General features: G+C 40.0%; 1 protein-coding gene across 2 annotated transcripts in view; it reads right to left on the bottom strand.

The window, feature by feature from the left end:
- Window positions 1-8,731: 8,731 nt before the first annotated feature.
- Window positions 8,732-17,421, bottom strand: part of STON1 (stonin 1) — a 63,844-nt gene continuing 55,154 nt past the window's right edge. For both annotated transcript variants that reach the window (XM_021675819.2, XM_064364062.1), the window contains exons 3-4: window positions 16,501-16,703; window positions 8,732-12,002 (exon numbers count right to left, since the gene is read on the bottom strand). In XM_021675819.2, coding sequence (XP_021531494.2) covers window positions 11,928-12,002; window positions 16,501-16,703 — 278 coding nt within the window. In that variant the 3' untranslated portion in view covers window positions 8,732-11,927. The remainder of the gene's footprint in view (window positions 12,003-16,500; window positions 16,704-17,421) is intronic.

Below are 17,421 nucleotides of genomic sequence, written 5' to 3'. Positions count from 1 at the left end.
CTAATTTTTTTTTTTTTTTTTTTTTAGTAGAGATGGGGTTTCACTATGTTGGCCAGGCTGGTCTCAAACTCCTGGCCGCTAGTGACCCACCCTCCTTGGCCTCCCAAAGTGCTAGGATTACAGGTGTCAGCCACTGTACCTGGCCAATATTTTTGTTCATTTGTTTGAGATAGAGTCTCACTCTGTGACCCAGGCTGGAGTGCAGTGGCACAATCTCTGCAATCCTGGGCTCACTGCAATTTCTGCCTCCTGGGTTCAAATGATTCTCATGCCTCATCCTCCCAAGTATCTGGGATTACAGAAGCCCACCACCATGCATGACTAATTTTTGTATTTTTAGTAGAGACAGGGTTTCAGCATGTTGGCCAGGCTGGTCTTGAACTCCCAACCTCAGGTGATCCGCCTGCCTCAGCCTCACAAAGTGCTGGGATTACAGGCAGGAGCCACTGTGCCTGGCCAAACTTACATTACTTCAATTCTGTCATTCTGTCTATTTAGAGTTTTTACTTTTACCTTTAAATTTAAAAGGCTAAAATGGAGTATGAATTGCAAGATGTAATATTTTTGTTTAGTAAGTTTTGTTTCACTACTTTATACATTAAATATTTACCATATTTGAGTAATAATATTTTTAAATTGAAGTTTATTCTTCTATTTTAATTGAGAGTTGTTTTTGTTACATAGCTTTGAAATTATTCCAAACACATATACAGTTTGCTATGAGTGACATATGTTTTACTGTGATAAAAACTTGCAATGTACTCCCACTTCTTAGAGAATGTTACATTACACCTTGTCAGACCCGGTATGTGAGCTATTGACTTCAAGTACTGGACTCCAAAATACAGTCGTGTGCTTCATAACAATGTTTCTGTCAATGAGGGACTGCTTATAAAACAGTAGCCCCATGAGATTATAATACCACATTTTTACTGTATCTTTTGTTTAGATATGTTACGATGCACAAAATCATTGTATTACTGCTGCCTACAGGATTCAGTATAGTAACATGCTGTTACTGAAAACAGCTTTGTAGCCTAGGAGCAATAGACTATAAGGTAAAGCCTATACTATCTAGGTTTGTGTAAGTAAATTCCATGGTGCTTGCACAACGATGAACTGTCCTAACAACACATTTCTCATGTTGTACGTTTTCCCATTGGTAAGTAATGCATGACTTACCTACAAACCTAAGAGTTTGACAGATACTTTGAGAGCGTAGACCATGGCGTGACTGCACTCTATTGAGTTGCTTCTCCGAACATCATGAGCTCCAGGTGTGGCAGGGCTACATCCTGTTAGCCTTTGGGCCCATCTCCGACGCCTCACCAGCAACACCTGCACTCTGGCATGAAGGGACCTCCCGTGTCTTCAGGGATCTCTGTTGCGTTGGTCAAGCCATCTCTCCCAAGATCCTCTCTTACACTCATACCTCACACTTCAACTAGCTTTTACTTTCCTGCTTTCATCCTAATTGAGCAACTAGACTTTAGTAATTTTGGAACTCACTCACTATATGGTTAATGTACTTCATCTATCAAGTGTATTCTCTGTGATATTTGTTCTCGTGGTTCTTCCCATCTTTAAGCATTGTGGAAAAGAAATTCCCTTTGTATGGCTATAAGCCTTGTGAGTCATGAAATCATATTTCGATGCCCTCCTTAATTAAACCATACAAAACAGTTTAAACAATGAATCAAAACAATGAAATATCACATGAATAGAATGATTTCACAGTAGCCTAAATTGTACCTTTCACAGATACTTTAATTTTGTTAAAATTCACTTGTTAATTACTGAACAATTACTTACATAGAATATTATCACGTCAACTATAATAATCAAAGTTCAAACCATTAGGTAGTTATAAAAACTATGAATAAGTAGGTGTGCTTTTTTTATCCTGCAGGCACTTCATAGGCATTCTTAAGATTATGAAACCAGCAACTGGTTTATAATTATTGTGAATTTCATAACAAAATTTGAAGTGGGATTGCCATCCTAATATGAAATGACATTGACCCTGTCAAACTCAACCAAGAAAAATTTTAAAACAAAGCAGGATGTGATTGAAGCAATGGCTAAATTTATTTTAAAATGTGTAATGCCTGCAACACCACACATATAGTTAATGAAAATTCTGAAGAAATACAAGTTGGCATAGTCAAAGAACCTATCCTAGAAACAGCAAATGATTCAGATGACATGGGCTAAAAGATGACAAGGAATCATTTTCTATAAGCATTAACAATAGGGAAGAGAAAATTTTAGCAAGAGTTAACATCAAGAAGATAAAAATAATAATAATGACAAGGAGTGAGAAGAGCAGACAAAGAATCAAGGTTAAGGGATGTCAGGGAAGTGTTAAAATCTCATCCTTCCCAGCTACTGTCCCAGTGTTCACATTGACAGCAAAACTCCTCAAAAGAGCTGAAGGGGGTCAGGCATGGTGGCTCATGATTGTAATCCCAGCACTTTGGGAGACAGAAGTGGGTGGATCACCTGAGGTCAGGAGTTTAGCCTGGCTAACACAGTGAAACCGCATCTCCACTGAAAACACAAAAATTAGCCAGCATTGGTGGCACACATCTGTAATACCAGCTAATCGGGAGGCTGAGGCATGAGAATCACTTGAACCTGGGAGGTGGAGGTTGCAGTAAGCCAAGACAGCACCACTGCACTCCAGCCTGGGCAACAAGAGCAAGAATCTATCTCCAAAAAAAGGGGGAGTGCTGAAGGGATTCAGAATATGCCACCCCAAAATATGCTTATTGGCATATCGATTATTTTAAGCTGAAGGTGCTTGAGAAACAGCTCATGCAGGACGGCTCTGATATGGTTTGGATGTTTCCCCTCCAAATTTTACGTTGCAATGTGACCTCCAATGTTAGAGACGTGCCTAGTGGGAGGTGTTTGGATCATAGGCAGATCCCTCATGAATGTCTTCATGCTGTTCTTGCGATAATGAGTTCTCACTCTTCGTTCATGCTGAGCCGGTTAAGAGCCTGGAAGCTCCTCCTCTTGCTCTTGCTTCTTTCTCACCATGTGACGTGCCTGCTCCCTCTTCGCCTTCTGCCATGAGTAAAAACTTCCTGAGGCCTCACCAGAAGCTGAGCAAATGCTGGTTCCATGCTTGAGCAGCTTGCCAAACTGTGAGCCAATTAAACCTCTTTTCTTTATAAATTACTCAGTCTCAGGTATTCCTTTATAGCAATGCAAAATGAACTAACACAGGCTCTCTGACCTCCTCATTTCTACCTAAAAACAGATCATAAAATTTTCCATGAAAAAGCTGCCTTCCCTGTACTAGGAAGAGAAGAACATTCCTAGCACCAGAGACTAGCAGTTGATGCTGAAACGGACCTCCACGTCAAACCAACTAAAATGATCCTCGTCTTTCATTAGTCTCTCCCATGTATTTCCTAGGCATTGTCCTACAATTTAATGCCCCGAGCCCAAGCCCCTCTGTCTTGTCACATCCCCCATAATTTATTGTTCTTTGCATGAAATGGCATACAAGCTTCATGGCCTAATGACTTCCTAGGGTCTTCATTTTCCTTTTGAAGACTGCCATGTACATGTAAAAATATTAAATAAAATTGGTATGCTTTTCTCCTGTTAATCTGTCTTATGTCAGTTTAATTATTGGACCAACCACAGAACTGAAGAGGGTAGAAGGAAATTTTGCTACAAAGCCATTTACTCCCTGGGTCCAAATCTGCTTGAGTTTGCTTCCATTGCTGTCACGTCAATGACACTGTTTCTGTCAATGTCACCGATTTCCATGTTGCTAGATCCAGTAGTCAACCCTCAGTCCTCATCTTACTCTAGCAGCAGCATTTGAGGAAACTGATTACATCCTCTTTCACTTGGCTGCTGAAATACCATTCTCTTTTTTCTTCTACTCCAGCTACTATTCCTCAATGTCATTTATGGCATTGCCCTCATTTTCCTGACCTCTAAACTCCAGGGAGCCCAAGGGCTCAATTCTCAGTCCACTTCTATTCTATTTTATATTCACTCCCAGGTAATCTCAGTCAGTTCCGGCTGAAAGTGCTGATATCTCTAAGAGTTGCATCTCTATCCCAGCACTCTTTCCTGCCTTGTACATTCAATTGCTACTTACTCTCTCCATTGGACATCTAATAGGCATCTCAAAGTTAACACATCCAAACATGAATTCCCAATCTTTCTCCACAAAACCTGCTCCTACAACACTCTTCCCCGCCTCCATAAAAACAATCTATTCTTTCGTTGCTCAGGCCAAAAATCTGGCAGTTGTTTTTGGTTCCCTTCTTTTCCCTCACACCCCACATCTAATCCATCAGCATATCCTATTGGCTCTACATTTCAAATATGTTCCGACTTCAACCATTTTTCATCTCCTATTGCCACCCTCAATCACCATCACCTCTCACCTGGTGCTATCATCTGAATGTTTGTGTCCCACGCAAAGTTCATATGTTGAAACCTTACCCCAAGATGATGGTAGTGAAAAGTAGGACCTTTGGGAAATAATTAGGCTTGAAGGCTCTCTCCTCATGAATGGAACTAGTGCCCTCATAAAAGAGGGTTCAGGGAGCCCTTTTGCCCCTCCTGCCATATGAGAGCAGAGCAAGAACATGCCTACTATGAGGAACAGACAGGCATTCACCAGACACTGAATCTATTGGCACCTTGATCTTGGACTTCCCTGCCTCCAGGATTGTGAGAAATTTCTGCTATCCCCCAGTCTCAGGTATAGCAGCAGGAAAGGACTAAGACACCTGAGTTATTGCAAGACTTAACTTTCTCTGCTTCCTTTTTATGAGCATAGAATCATCTTAACATGTAATGAAGTTCCTATCACTCCTCTGCACTAAGCCTTCCAGGGGGTCCCATCTCACTCAGAATAAAATCCATGACTCACAAAACCCTAGGTGGTCTGCCTCCCCCACCTCCCCACAATCTCTCTGATCTCTTTCCACCTCCGTCCCACCCACTTGCTCACTCTGATATAGCCACCCAGCAGCCATCTGTCCTCTGTGATGTTCCTCTGATGGATTAGCACCCCCAGAGTCCAGCACCTGTGCACTAGTGGAGCCCTCTGCTGGACAAACTCTTCCCTGGGGATCTGGGTGGCACTCTAACCTCATTTCTTTCAAGTCTCACTGCTAGAATGTCACCTCATCCTAGAGATAACATGACCTAGAGAACATCCCTTACCAATCTAAAATGGCACACTTCTACTACTCTTTACTGTTTTACCCTGCTTTACTTTTCTGCACAGCAATAATCACAACTTGATATTTATTGTCTGACTTCCCCACTATTATATACTCTCTATAAGAGCAAGAATTAACTGTCTTTGTAATTCCTTATCCCTAGTACCTAAAAAAATGCAGACATATAGTAAGCACTTAAAAAAATTGAAACGATCAGCAAGATGACTAGTTGGAAGGAAGGTCACATACCATTTTGAGGTGACTCAGAGTGGCAAAGTGTGGCAGCCAATGTCTTAAGGAAGCCTTCTGTACTTCAGAAGACGTCTTTGGGAATGCAGCTATACTCACAAACTTACTCATGATATAAGACTTTTGGAAAGACAGTGTCCTAACAGGCTTTATAAAAGAATGACAACATCCACCCAGAAAGATTTCTGAGAGAAATATAGAGCCACTCTTGAAAAGGACAGTGCTCATTACTGTTTTCTGAGGACTGAAACAGTACTAAGGCTTGTCCCTGAGTCAAGGTAGCATGAAATGCTATATTGATATATGATTATCTTCTTATTCTTACCTAAGAAGCTGAAAGTAAAATCCTGGACTGGAGATTTTTAGAGAACACATTGACCTTGATACATGCCAAAGCAGGATGAATTAATTATAATATCTTATAAATCTTTTAAAGAAAGATGTTGAGTTTATTAACTCTCATTAGAAAAAGTTTGTTTGAAATCTGCAGAGAAGGAAGACACTGTTTTTCTGTCTCTGTAACAGTTCGAAATTTTAGAGATAAGCACAGTATTTAAATCTTTGGGATGTGTAAAATTGTATTAGACAGCATTTTTAGACTAGGCATTAAGAAGACTTTAATGTGTTTGTCTACTGCTTTAATTTTAATTATACTCCACTGGACTCACAATGCTTTGAAATGCTTTATTAAATGCCCCCAAGATCTTGTACTAATCATAATACAGGCACCACGAAATTCAAATGCTAATGTTTCTAGCACTGGGTAGCATTAGCTTGCCTGAGAGCACCCTCTTCTGTTTCAAGAGTGTACTGCAAATTACATTTCGTGGCGTTCACAATTCTGGGTTCCACAAAAGCGGCTTCTCAGGAAAATGTCAACACACACAAGCATATTATTTAAAGAAGCCACTCTTCCCTCTGACGTTTGGAAGGCTGTGCGAGTGCAGATACATGAAGGGGAAGCAGCAAAACCCAGAGTATAACAATGCTGTGCCTTTCTTTCCCAGGAAGTCTCATGGAAATAAACTGAAATACTTTAAAACATGGGGCAATTAATCTAATCAGTAGTCCTCTTTCTTACAGATGAAACAAGATTCTAAAGGCACAATATTACCTGTAGCTTGTGATTTCTTTTTTTTTACCTTTTTTTTCTTTTTTTTTTTTTTGAGACGGAGTTTCGCTCTTGTTACCCAGGCTGGTAATTTCTTTTTTTTTTTTTTTTTTTTGTAATTCAACTATTTGCTTCTTGACCAGCAACTCTGTCTTGCTTTAAAAATTAGAGTCACATTCATATTTCAATGCCAGTTCTAAGCAGAATAACAAAAAATGCTTGTATCATATGACCCAGGGAAATATGCGGAGAATTAAATTGAGCTTGTGAAACTCCCATCAAGAAAGGTAAATATTGGCGATTATTTATGGTTCAACAGAATACACATAACCCTACGTTTTAGGGCCCTGGCTAAGGGCACAAAAGCTCCTTGGAATACAGTAGCTGGAGAGGATGGGGAGGGTCTAGGAAAGACAACATCAAAATCCACCGTGTGTCCACACAAAAGTGGTGGGACAGTCTAGCCAGAGTTGAGACAAAACAGTAAAGAACTTAGCTACATACCAACTACCAAAAAAAAACAGAGAAGAACCGATTGATGGCATTTTGAGGACTGTTGCTACAGATATGGTCAGTTTTTGCCACTCATTCCTTTTGTTGTTCTTGAAGAACTAGGGCCAATCTTTGTTGAGTGCTCGAAGTGGCTACAATGGCGCTTAATTATCTGGCTTCTATGAAGTACTGTTGCCATTTTGGAATATTAACTTTAGTAGCTAAATAAAAATCTAATTTCAACACAAGGCAGATTTCTTGTAAAAAGGAGGGTGGAGACCTTGTTAGGTTGGTCTTTTATAAGCACTGATTCACCTTCATATCTACTAGGGCCTCCCTCCACTCCCCCAACTCCCCTCCACTCCCCTCCAACTCCCCTCCACTCCTCCCAACTCCCCTCCACTCCCTGACAACTCCCCTCCACTCCCCCACAACTCCCCTCCACTCCTCCCAACTCCCCTCCACTCCCCCACAACTCCCCTCCACTCTCCCAACTCCCCTCCACTCCCCCACAACTCCCCTCCACTCCCCACAACTCCCCTCCACTCCCCACAACTCCCCTCCACTCCCCCACAACTCCCCTCCACTCCTCTACAACTCCCCTCCACTCCCCTACAACTCCCCTCCACTCCCCTACAACTCCCCTCCACTCACCCACAACTCCCCTCCACTCCCCACAACTCCCCTCCACTCCCCCACAACTCCCCTCCACTCCCCTACAACTCCCCTCCACTCCCCCACAACTCCCTTCCACTCCCCCACAACTCCCCTCCACTCCCCCACAACTCCCCTCCACTCCCCACAACTCCCCTCCACTCCCCCTAACTCTCCTCCACTCCCCCACAACTCCCCTCCACTCCCTCACAACTCCCCTCCATTCTCCCCAACTCCCTACCACCCACAGGTACACTTTACCTGAAATATATTCTGTAAAATTATGTAAAACTGGTTTTCTAAACTTTAAAAACGCAGCTCTTAAGTGCCAATTAATTCTACAGGACTACTCTACAAGTTGCCAAAGTTTGAAAATTCCATGGGGTTCTGTGGACAAAGTTTTTCCTATATTCAGGGAAAAGTTGTGAAAGACTTTGAATAGAAGTCCCGTCTAGCTTATTCATCCAGGTTATCAACACTGTCACTGTCTTTGAGTTATTTTACAACTCTGTAAATTGTAGAAAACTGATGATAATGTAAATAATCCTTGTCCAGATAAATGCAAATTGATTGTGTTAGGGTAGGAGAAATTATTGTTCATTGCCCTATGGATGGATCCAATTTACATCTATTTGCAAATTCATTTCAGAATTCCCTACTTCTTATATATGTCTCTGTTCTTTGAATTCTCCTTGGAACCAGTTGTAACATCTTACCAGTTCCCTCATTAGTTAATGAGTTAAATAAAATCTTATGCACATATTCATTTCATATCTTTATGAGTCATGATTATACCCTATTTTTAAAATCATCCTTTATAACATTATCAACTATACTTTGATGGTGTCATTTTTCCAGTATATGCCAGGAGGTCATGGTCACTGACTCCTTAATAGTCAAGCTGTGTACATATGCCTGACAGAGAGTCAATTGTTTACGGTTATTGAAATTGATTTCCTACCTTAAGAAAAAAAATAGCCCCAGGTCTTGCATAAGATATAAATTCATAGCACAGTAAGAATCATTTGAAATACATTTTTAATTTTTGAAAAATCAATATGTAATCTACAAAATATTTTGTTACATGATTAAGGCTCAACCTGTTTTATATTTGTATTGACAGAATATAAAACCGTATTTTAAGTAAAACATAATAGTCATTGTTAAGGAAGGCCTTCTAACTGAATTTATAAGAAAAGGGGCTGTATCACAAGCACAGCTCTAGAATGAAGGGAACTAACATCCTAGAACTGTCTAATATATATGTCAGGTTGAAAATTCCAGCCTTTTTTTATGTGCTGGAAAGTATCTTTTTTACACATATTTTTTAAATGGATAATAAACTGTGATTCCCACAGAAAAAGGAAATGTCCTTAAATTCAGATCTGCACAATTGATCATGTAATAATCTACCCATAAATTCATTTACATAGTTAATATGATCCTATAACTGGAAAGGTGACCAGACTAGTCACAAACTGGTCAACTCCTTGGAAGTCTGCCCATTTGACCCCAAAATGGTTAAACTCACAATGGACTGATCTACAGCAAAATACTAGAAAAGGAATATTTCCTCCCTTATTCCTTTCCTTTCCCTCTCCCCTCCCTTAAAAGCAGGAGTTTTTTGAAGATCGCTATTCTGGCAAGGGCAATTCTGCTTAATTTGAACCTTACCTGATTTTTCACCTAGAGTTCTGTAGTCACATTTGACCTCCTGCCTGTTCTGAGGTCAGAAGAATTGAATAAGCCTCCCCTACCTACACAAAATGGTAATTTAATACTAAGCAATGAATATTTAAGAATCCTAATAGATATGCAAATTAACAATTATGCTGTAGCACCCTGCTGTTAATGCTATCAGCCTCTGCATTGCCACAGACACTCCATTTGGGCTTTAGTCCAGCTTTTGCTATTATATTGTCAACTCTGAATCTTGAGATGTCCTGAAGGCCCAGTGGCTTGTGAGTGAATAACCCTGGCAGGGAGGTACCCACAGATACTAGTCAACCTGTGAAGCATAAGGGGCGATTAAGTGAACCCTTTGCTGAATATATTTTGAGGTGTAAATCGTCATTAGGTTCATCCTAATTAGACTGTGAGTTCTTTGTGGGCAGGATGCCACAAAACACGTAGAAAGGAATGGTAGTAATTAACCCAGCTAACTTCACTGAGACTGTGGGCAGCATCAGTTTCGGGCTGCCTCCATATTTGTTTTGAGCAGACTGAAGTCACTCTAGAGTGCGCCCACACCAGATGATAAGAAAAGGTGATGGAATTTTTTTAAATGACATACACACACAGATTTGCCCTACTATATATCAACAGTGCGCCTCAAGCATATGATATTATAAGCAATGCATTAAATGAAGTTAAAAAGAGCAATAGCAGCCAGGCGCAGTGGCTCATGCATGTAATCCCAGAACTTAGGGAGGCCAAGGCGAGAGGATCACCTAAGGTCACGAGTTTGAGACCAGCCTGGCCCACATGGTGAAACCCCGTCTCAACTAAAAATACAAAAGAATTTCAGCTGGGCATGGTGGCTTGCGCCTGTAATCCCAGCTACTCAGGAGGCTGAGGCCCAAGAATTGCTTGAACCCAGGAGGCAAAGGTTGCAGATGAGCCAAAATCGCACTACAGCACTCCAACCTGGGTAAGAGAGTGAGACCCCATTTCAAAAAAAATAAAAAATAAAAACAGCAATAGCAATTCCTTTCAACTATTACCTTTTGCATTCTTTGCCTTTGCAGTAAAATAATGAAGAGCAATAAAATCTGCTGATTGATACAGACCATCATGTTTGTCTTAATCTGTTTTTGAACAGATTACAATGAATGTAATATAATATTAAATAAAACATATGAAATAAACTCTATAGGCCAACACCTAAATGTTCTTTGGAAGAACATTACATCAGTTTTTACTCAAAACAAATCTAGCCAATAGAGAAAAGTATCTCCTTATTTAAGATTCAACATAAATTGAAGGTATATTAATACCACATGGGGGAGTTTGTTTTTCAGACTAAAAATGATATTTGGAATATAAATTTCATAAATTTTAAAATTCTCCCCTTTTACTGTAAATGCTAAAAGGAAATTATGAACAGAATTATAACTGCTAATGCTATTGACTTTTCATTAGAAACCAAACTATTACAGTCATTTACCTGACTCTGAAGAATAAAAATGTTGCCTCTTAGAAATCTGGGTAAAATAACCAAGTATCTTTCACTTTGCTCACCTTTTAATGAAAAATACTCTAAATTAAGCAGAATTAGCATAAAATAGCACGATAGCAGAACTAGTATAAAATAATCATAATGTGATTTAAACTTCTACTCAAGAGAGGCGCATGTTCATTACAATAATATTTTATCAAAATACGTCCTTAGAGTCTGTACTTTTGGAAAATAATATTCATAAATTTTAAAAATTCATATTTAATATATAAATATGCTAACTAGTGTCCAATACTCAGATTCCATTTTGAAAGGAATCCTGCCAAGTGAAAGGAAATATGTCAGTGATTTGTACTAAAATATGTAGGACAACAGAAATAGCTTCTTTGCAGCACACACCAGAATACAAACACATTTTGAAAATAACAATACAGTAGGAGAGAGACAGGTACCAAATATAGCCAATTATTACTTAGCAATGTGGTAAGAAGACAGGAAAATAAGTAATTCAAAAGCATAGATACTTCCAGATCTACATTTTAGCCTGTGGTTTCAACATCATTCTACACCTAGCCACATTTCAGAGGCAAGCAAGAGGGAAAATTAATATTTAGGTTCATGTCTCCTTTGACTGCCTTACCCTCTGGTACAGGAACTAAGCAGCAAGAAGAGATGGGAAAAAATAAAGACGGCAGCTCAGTAATCCAGGGTGCAAAACAATCAGCCACTGAGTAATCAAAAATCAAACTGGCTGTGGGGTCACACAACGAGTAACAGTGCTTTTGAGTTTCTACAGGAAGCTAAACATCACACAAATTATAGAAACATTTTAGATCAAACCCCTAGGACAAAAGCATATGAAAAGCATAAAATACAGATTGTTCAGTTTTAGATCTAAACTTCTCTAAACACAGCCATCAGACCTGTCCTAAAACCACTATTCAGAAGTCATTTCCGTGATGCAGTAGCAGGACTTGTGTGTGGTTTCATTGAATTACATATCTGACAAGTGGGGTGTCATCATAAACTCTTGCTACTCCTACTGAGTTATGCAGTCACCAATTTTATCTGGGTCTTCGCCATCGATTTTAATCCACTTCTTTTCTATTTCCACCTGTTATGCAAAAGCAAAACACAGGCAACATTAACAATGCAACACAGCACTCACGCCTCTTCAGTCCTATTTTATACATCCAGCACAGACTGCAAAAACCTCGCCCTTTGGACACAGACACAGCCCTCTACCCTCCTGCAGTAGCTTCCAAGTGAACACTCTGCTCTCCTTTTGAACAAGAGTCTCCCCAGATCCTCCCCGCCAGGGTCAAATCTTCAAGAGCACCAAAGCTGTCTTCTAAGTCAAAAGTGGTTTTTATAAAATGTATACAGAATATATATATTGAGAAAAACACAGATCTGGCTAGAACAGACATGTGATCAATTATCCCTCCCCCCTGGATATATGGCTGTATCATATATCCGGCCATTGGCTCCCTGAGATTTATAATATACCCAAAATTCTCTCTCTAACTGAAAGAAACCAGCTTACAAACTATTAGGTTGGTGCAAAACTAATGGCAAAAACTGTGATTACTTTTGCAGCAACCTAATAGTGAGCCAGCTGGGCCAAACCATCTGCTCTTTGTCATTTTTATCTCAGCTCAAATGTCACATCATCATGGAGGTCCTGCAGGACTATCCCAGATAAAGCCCTCCAGTCACTTTCTATCCTGTTACCCTATTTCAGTATCTTCTTAGAATTTTTCATTAGTTGAAATCATATTATTTATTTATTTATTTATCTACTAATTATTTTTTGTTTACCCCCACTAGAAACTATGCTCCATAGGGACAGGGACCTTGGACCTTGTCTCTCTGTTCACACTGCTGTGTCCCTGCATGTGGAGCAGTATCTGGCACTTTGAAACTACAACAGATAATTACTAAATGGAAGAAAACATTTTGAAACTGCCACCAGGTGCAGATCAACTAGTAAATGCTATTAAAGCTAGAGATACTTTGTAAATTAATTTTTTTTTTTTTTTTTTGAGACAGAGTCTTGCTCTGTTGCCAGGCTGGAGTGCAGTGTCACCATCTCGGATCACTGCAACCCCCATCTCCCAGGTTCAAGCAATTCTCCTGCCTCAGCTTCCTGAGTAGCAGGAATTACAGGCATGAGCCACCAGGCCCAGCTAATTTTTGTATTTTTAGTAGAGATGGGGTTTCACCATATTGAACAAGATAGTCTCGATCTCTTGACCTCGTGATCCACCTGCCTTGACCTCCCAAAGTGCTAGGATTACAGGCGTGAGCTACCGCACCCAGTCTTGTAAAGTAATTTTTAATTGTCCACTAAAACTGCATGAATCTGGCATATCCTGTGACTAGGAAAATAAGTATAAAAGCAGTCTCCATGCGCACTGGACCCACGTTTCAGTCACACATAATTTTATATACCTAGTATAATAGGTCAGGTTCCCCAAGAAGTAGATGCTGAGATGGAGATCTATGTGCAGAAAGTTTACTGGAGAGTGCAAGGTCAACACTAGTGGGGAAGTGAGGCAGGAAGGGAAGCTAAAGGGGCAGAGAGAGAAGCTGGGCTGCAATGCAGTCATAATGAAGGCTTCTGCCCAGGCTCTGGAGAGCTGAAGCTGGGCTGACCCTACAGAGTTAGCCCAAGTTGATGCAAAAGGGTCTGTACACTTCAGCATCTATTCCAGGAAGGAGGCGTGACCTCGGGGAAGGCAGCTATCTTCAGCCGGGGGCAATTCCCAGCTTATAGGGAAATGCATCCTTCAGTTCTGAAGGGGCTGCAACGGGATAGCACTACCTATCTTTTTTTTTTGAGACAAAGTTTCACTCTTGTTGCCCAGGCTGGAGTGCAATGGCGCAAACCCGACTCATTGCAACATCCGCTTCCTGGGTTCAAGTGATTCTCCAGCCTCAGACTCCTGAGTAGCTGGGATTACAGGCATGTGCCACCAAGCCCGGCTAATTTTGTATTTTTTTTTTTTTTTTTTTTTTTTGAGACGGAGTTTCGCTCTTGTTACCCAGGCTGGAGTGCAATGGCACAATCTCGGCTCACCGCAACCTCCGCCTCCTGGGTTCAGGCAATTCTCCTGCCTCAGCCTCCTGAGTAGCTGGGATTACAGGCACGCGCCACCATGCCCAGCTAATAATTTTGTATTTTTAATAGAGAGGGGGTTTCTCCACGTTGGTCAGACTGGTCTCAAACCCCCGACCTAAGGTGATCCGCCCCGCCGCGGCTTCCCAAAGTGCTGGGATTACAGGCGTGAGCCACCGCACCCAGCCCCCATTACTTTTATAATAGAAAAAGGTAACTGGCGGCCAGGCGCAGTGGCTCATGCCTGTAATCCCAACACTTTGGGAGGCCGAGGTAGGCAGACACAAGGTCAGGAGATCGAGACCATCCTGGCCAACATGGTGAAACCCCGTCTCTACTAAAAATACAAAGTAAATTAGCTGGGTGTGAAGGCACACACCTGTAGTCCCAGCTACTCAGGAGGCTGAGGCAGGAGAATTGCTTGAACCCAGGAGGTGGAGATTTCAGCGAGCCGAGATCGTGCCACTGCACTACAGCCTGGGCCATAGTGTGACACTCCGTCTCAAAAAGAAGAAAAAGAAAAAGGTAACTGGACCCAAACATAGACTTCTAAACAGATAGTCCAAAATAAAGAAAAATCCTGACTTGTATTACTATAGTATAGGAGCCCCACTTGGTATTAATGATGTCATGTATAATATCACTATTTTTATTAGAAATAAATGAGTAGAAAATCAGAATGGCATTAATCATTGCTACAAGTCAAGCAACATATAGATTTTAAAGGCTATTCGAGGGACACGTTCTTAGGCTGTGTCACAGGCAAAATTTAAATTCTTTAAAATAAATGCTATTAGAAATCATAAAATATTGCTCATATGAAAGTCAAAATGGAAACATAAATTCTAAACTGAACCACCTGTCTGTAATGCACTGTTTAATCTTTGTGATTTTTGGAATATTTTCTAGTTAAAAAATACTTTTAGGCCAGGCGCAGTGTCTCACACCTGTAATCCCAGCACTTTGGGAGGCTGAGGCGGGCGGATCATGAGGTCAGGAGTTCTGGACCAGCCTGGCCAACATGATGAAACCCCATCTCCACTAAAAATACAAAAAATTATCCGAGCATGGTGGCACATGCCTGTAATTCCAGCCACTCAGGAGGCTGAGACAGGAGAATCACTTGAACCCAGGAAGCAGAGGCTGCAGTGAGCTGAGACCGTGCCACTGCTCTCCAGCCTGGGCAACAGAGCAAGACTCTGTCTCAAAAACAAACAAACAAACAAAAAATCATAAAACTTAAAACCAGCAAGATATGTCATCATTTCAAGATACTGTGAGAAATATGTGGCAAAGAATATCCACATATCTACTAAACTTGAGGATAAGAAAGGAAAACAAGGTTAGAAACAGATGTAAGTGTATGTCCTCCTTTAGTTCATCTGCCTAAGAATTCAGAAGAGCTGATGGCAAACATTTAAAACTACCGTAATACCAGGCTGGGCGTAGTGGCTCATGCCTGTAATCTCAGCAGCTTTGGGAGGCCAAGGCAGGAGGATCACTTGAGGCCAGGAGTTTAAGACCAGTTTGACCAACATAATGAGACCCCATCTCTATTAAAAAATTTAAAATAAAACTTAAAAATTCCATAAGCCAGGTGTGGTAGCTCACACCTGAATCCCAGCACTTTGGGAGGCCGAGGCAGTCAGATCACCTGAGGTTGGGAGTTCGAGACCAGCCTGGCCAACATGGCGAAACGCCATCTCTACTAAAAATACAAAAAAAAAAAAAAAAAAGCTGGATATGGTGCCAGGTGCCTATAATCCCAGTTACTTAGGAGGCTGTGGTAAGAGAATCTCTTGGACCCAGGAGGTGTGGGTTGCAGTGAGCCAAGATCATGGCCACTGCACTCCAGCCTGGGTGACACAGTGAGACACCATCGTTAAAAAAAAAAAAAAAAAAAAAAAAAAAAAAAACCTTCAAACTACCATAATAGAGTAACTCAGCATTTCCTAAAGCAAGCTCCACAGAATACTATTCCCCAAGATAGGGATAAGTGTTTTACATACACATACCCAGATAGACAAGACACCATAGCCAATGAGTTGGAGAGAGCTGAGTTAACTAAGTTTAACACTTTTCTTTATTGCAGGACTTCTCGGGGCCTTTAACATTAATTTAGTATATGCATTCCCCAACTTATTTTTCTCTTGGGTAATTATATGGGACATATGTTCTGCAGCACACATTTTGAGAAATGGTATTCTATCTAACACCAAAACTTTTTAAATAAATATGCTTCTAAAATGTAGATTCATTTTTAATGTCTGTTTTTCATTAAGAGCTAAATTATCAAGTGTTCCCAACATTCTACAGAATGGATGGGAAGAACTAAGTTCAATGGTGGCCATTCAAGTTTCCATAATTGAGATCCTCTCTAGGGCAAATCTCACCAAACATATACACACATACACACACACGGTTACAAAAGACAGCAAAACAAATATTTAAAGCGAAATCAGGTGACAGTTCTGGAAGCTGTGGGATGTACCTGGATGTTGTAGCAAGCTCGCTGCTGAACATGTTTCTGTGGCTGGACATCACTCTCCACCCCCAGAGACCTGACCTCTGTCCTTGAGGCACAGGTGTCAGGCATGGAAAACTGAACGGTAGCAAATGGATACCAATCAGAGGGAATTTCTTGGTCTGATCCAAGCTCTAATTTGTATGACAGACAATGGGGATGATCAAGACCTTGAGGGAAAAAAAAAATCAAACAGTCAAAGTATTTTTATGGCCATTGAACACTTTTCTTGAATAAAAAAGGCACTCATCTCCTTAATAAGGAATTTGATTAGCACTGCAACAGTGCAAATTTCATTTAAACAACATACCATGAAAATCTACAATTTTGCACTAACTAGGGGGAAGCTGTCTGCGATTTTGAAGTACCGGCTTTAAAACAAGTATGACTTTATTACTGTTTTGAATAAGAATGGTAAAAGTTAAAAATAAAAAAATAAAAAATATATTACTATATGCATGCACAGATAAACTCCTAAAAACATTTTCAATTAGAAATATTACTATTAATTAGAAATATTACTATAATATTTAGCAGATTATAATATTAGTATATATTATACTATAATTACTATGTTATACTAATATAATCTGCTAAATGTTTATATTTAAAAATATTAATTACTATTAATGTTTAAATTATATTAAACAATATAGTAATATTGTTAAACTTAATTAAGTTTTCCTTAATTAAAAGATAAAAGTAATATTTATATTAAACATAATTTGGCTACAATGTGCTCAAGCCTGTACAAGCAGATTTTTCTTAGACTGAATAACATCTTATAATTATTAACTTTTTCATTGTCTTACCATCTATTTATAGATAACTCAAAAATAAACTCTAGCCCAAATTAAATCATATTATTTTAAAACTCTTATTTTTAAA

This window comes from Aotus nancymaae, unplaced genomic scaffold (assembly GCF_030222135.1).
Source record: "Aotus nancymaae isolate 86718 unplaced genomic scaffold, 86718_ANA_hifiasm-v0.15.2.pri h1tg000057l, whole genome shotgun sequence".
NCBI lineage: Eukaryota > Metazoa > Chordata > Mammalia > Primates > Aotidae > Aotus > Aotus nancymaae.
The sequence above is the reverse complement of the archived record's forward strand: the minus strand, read 5'-3'. Positions and strand labels throughout refer to the sequence as shown.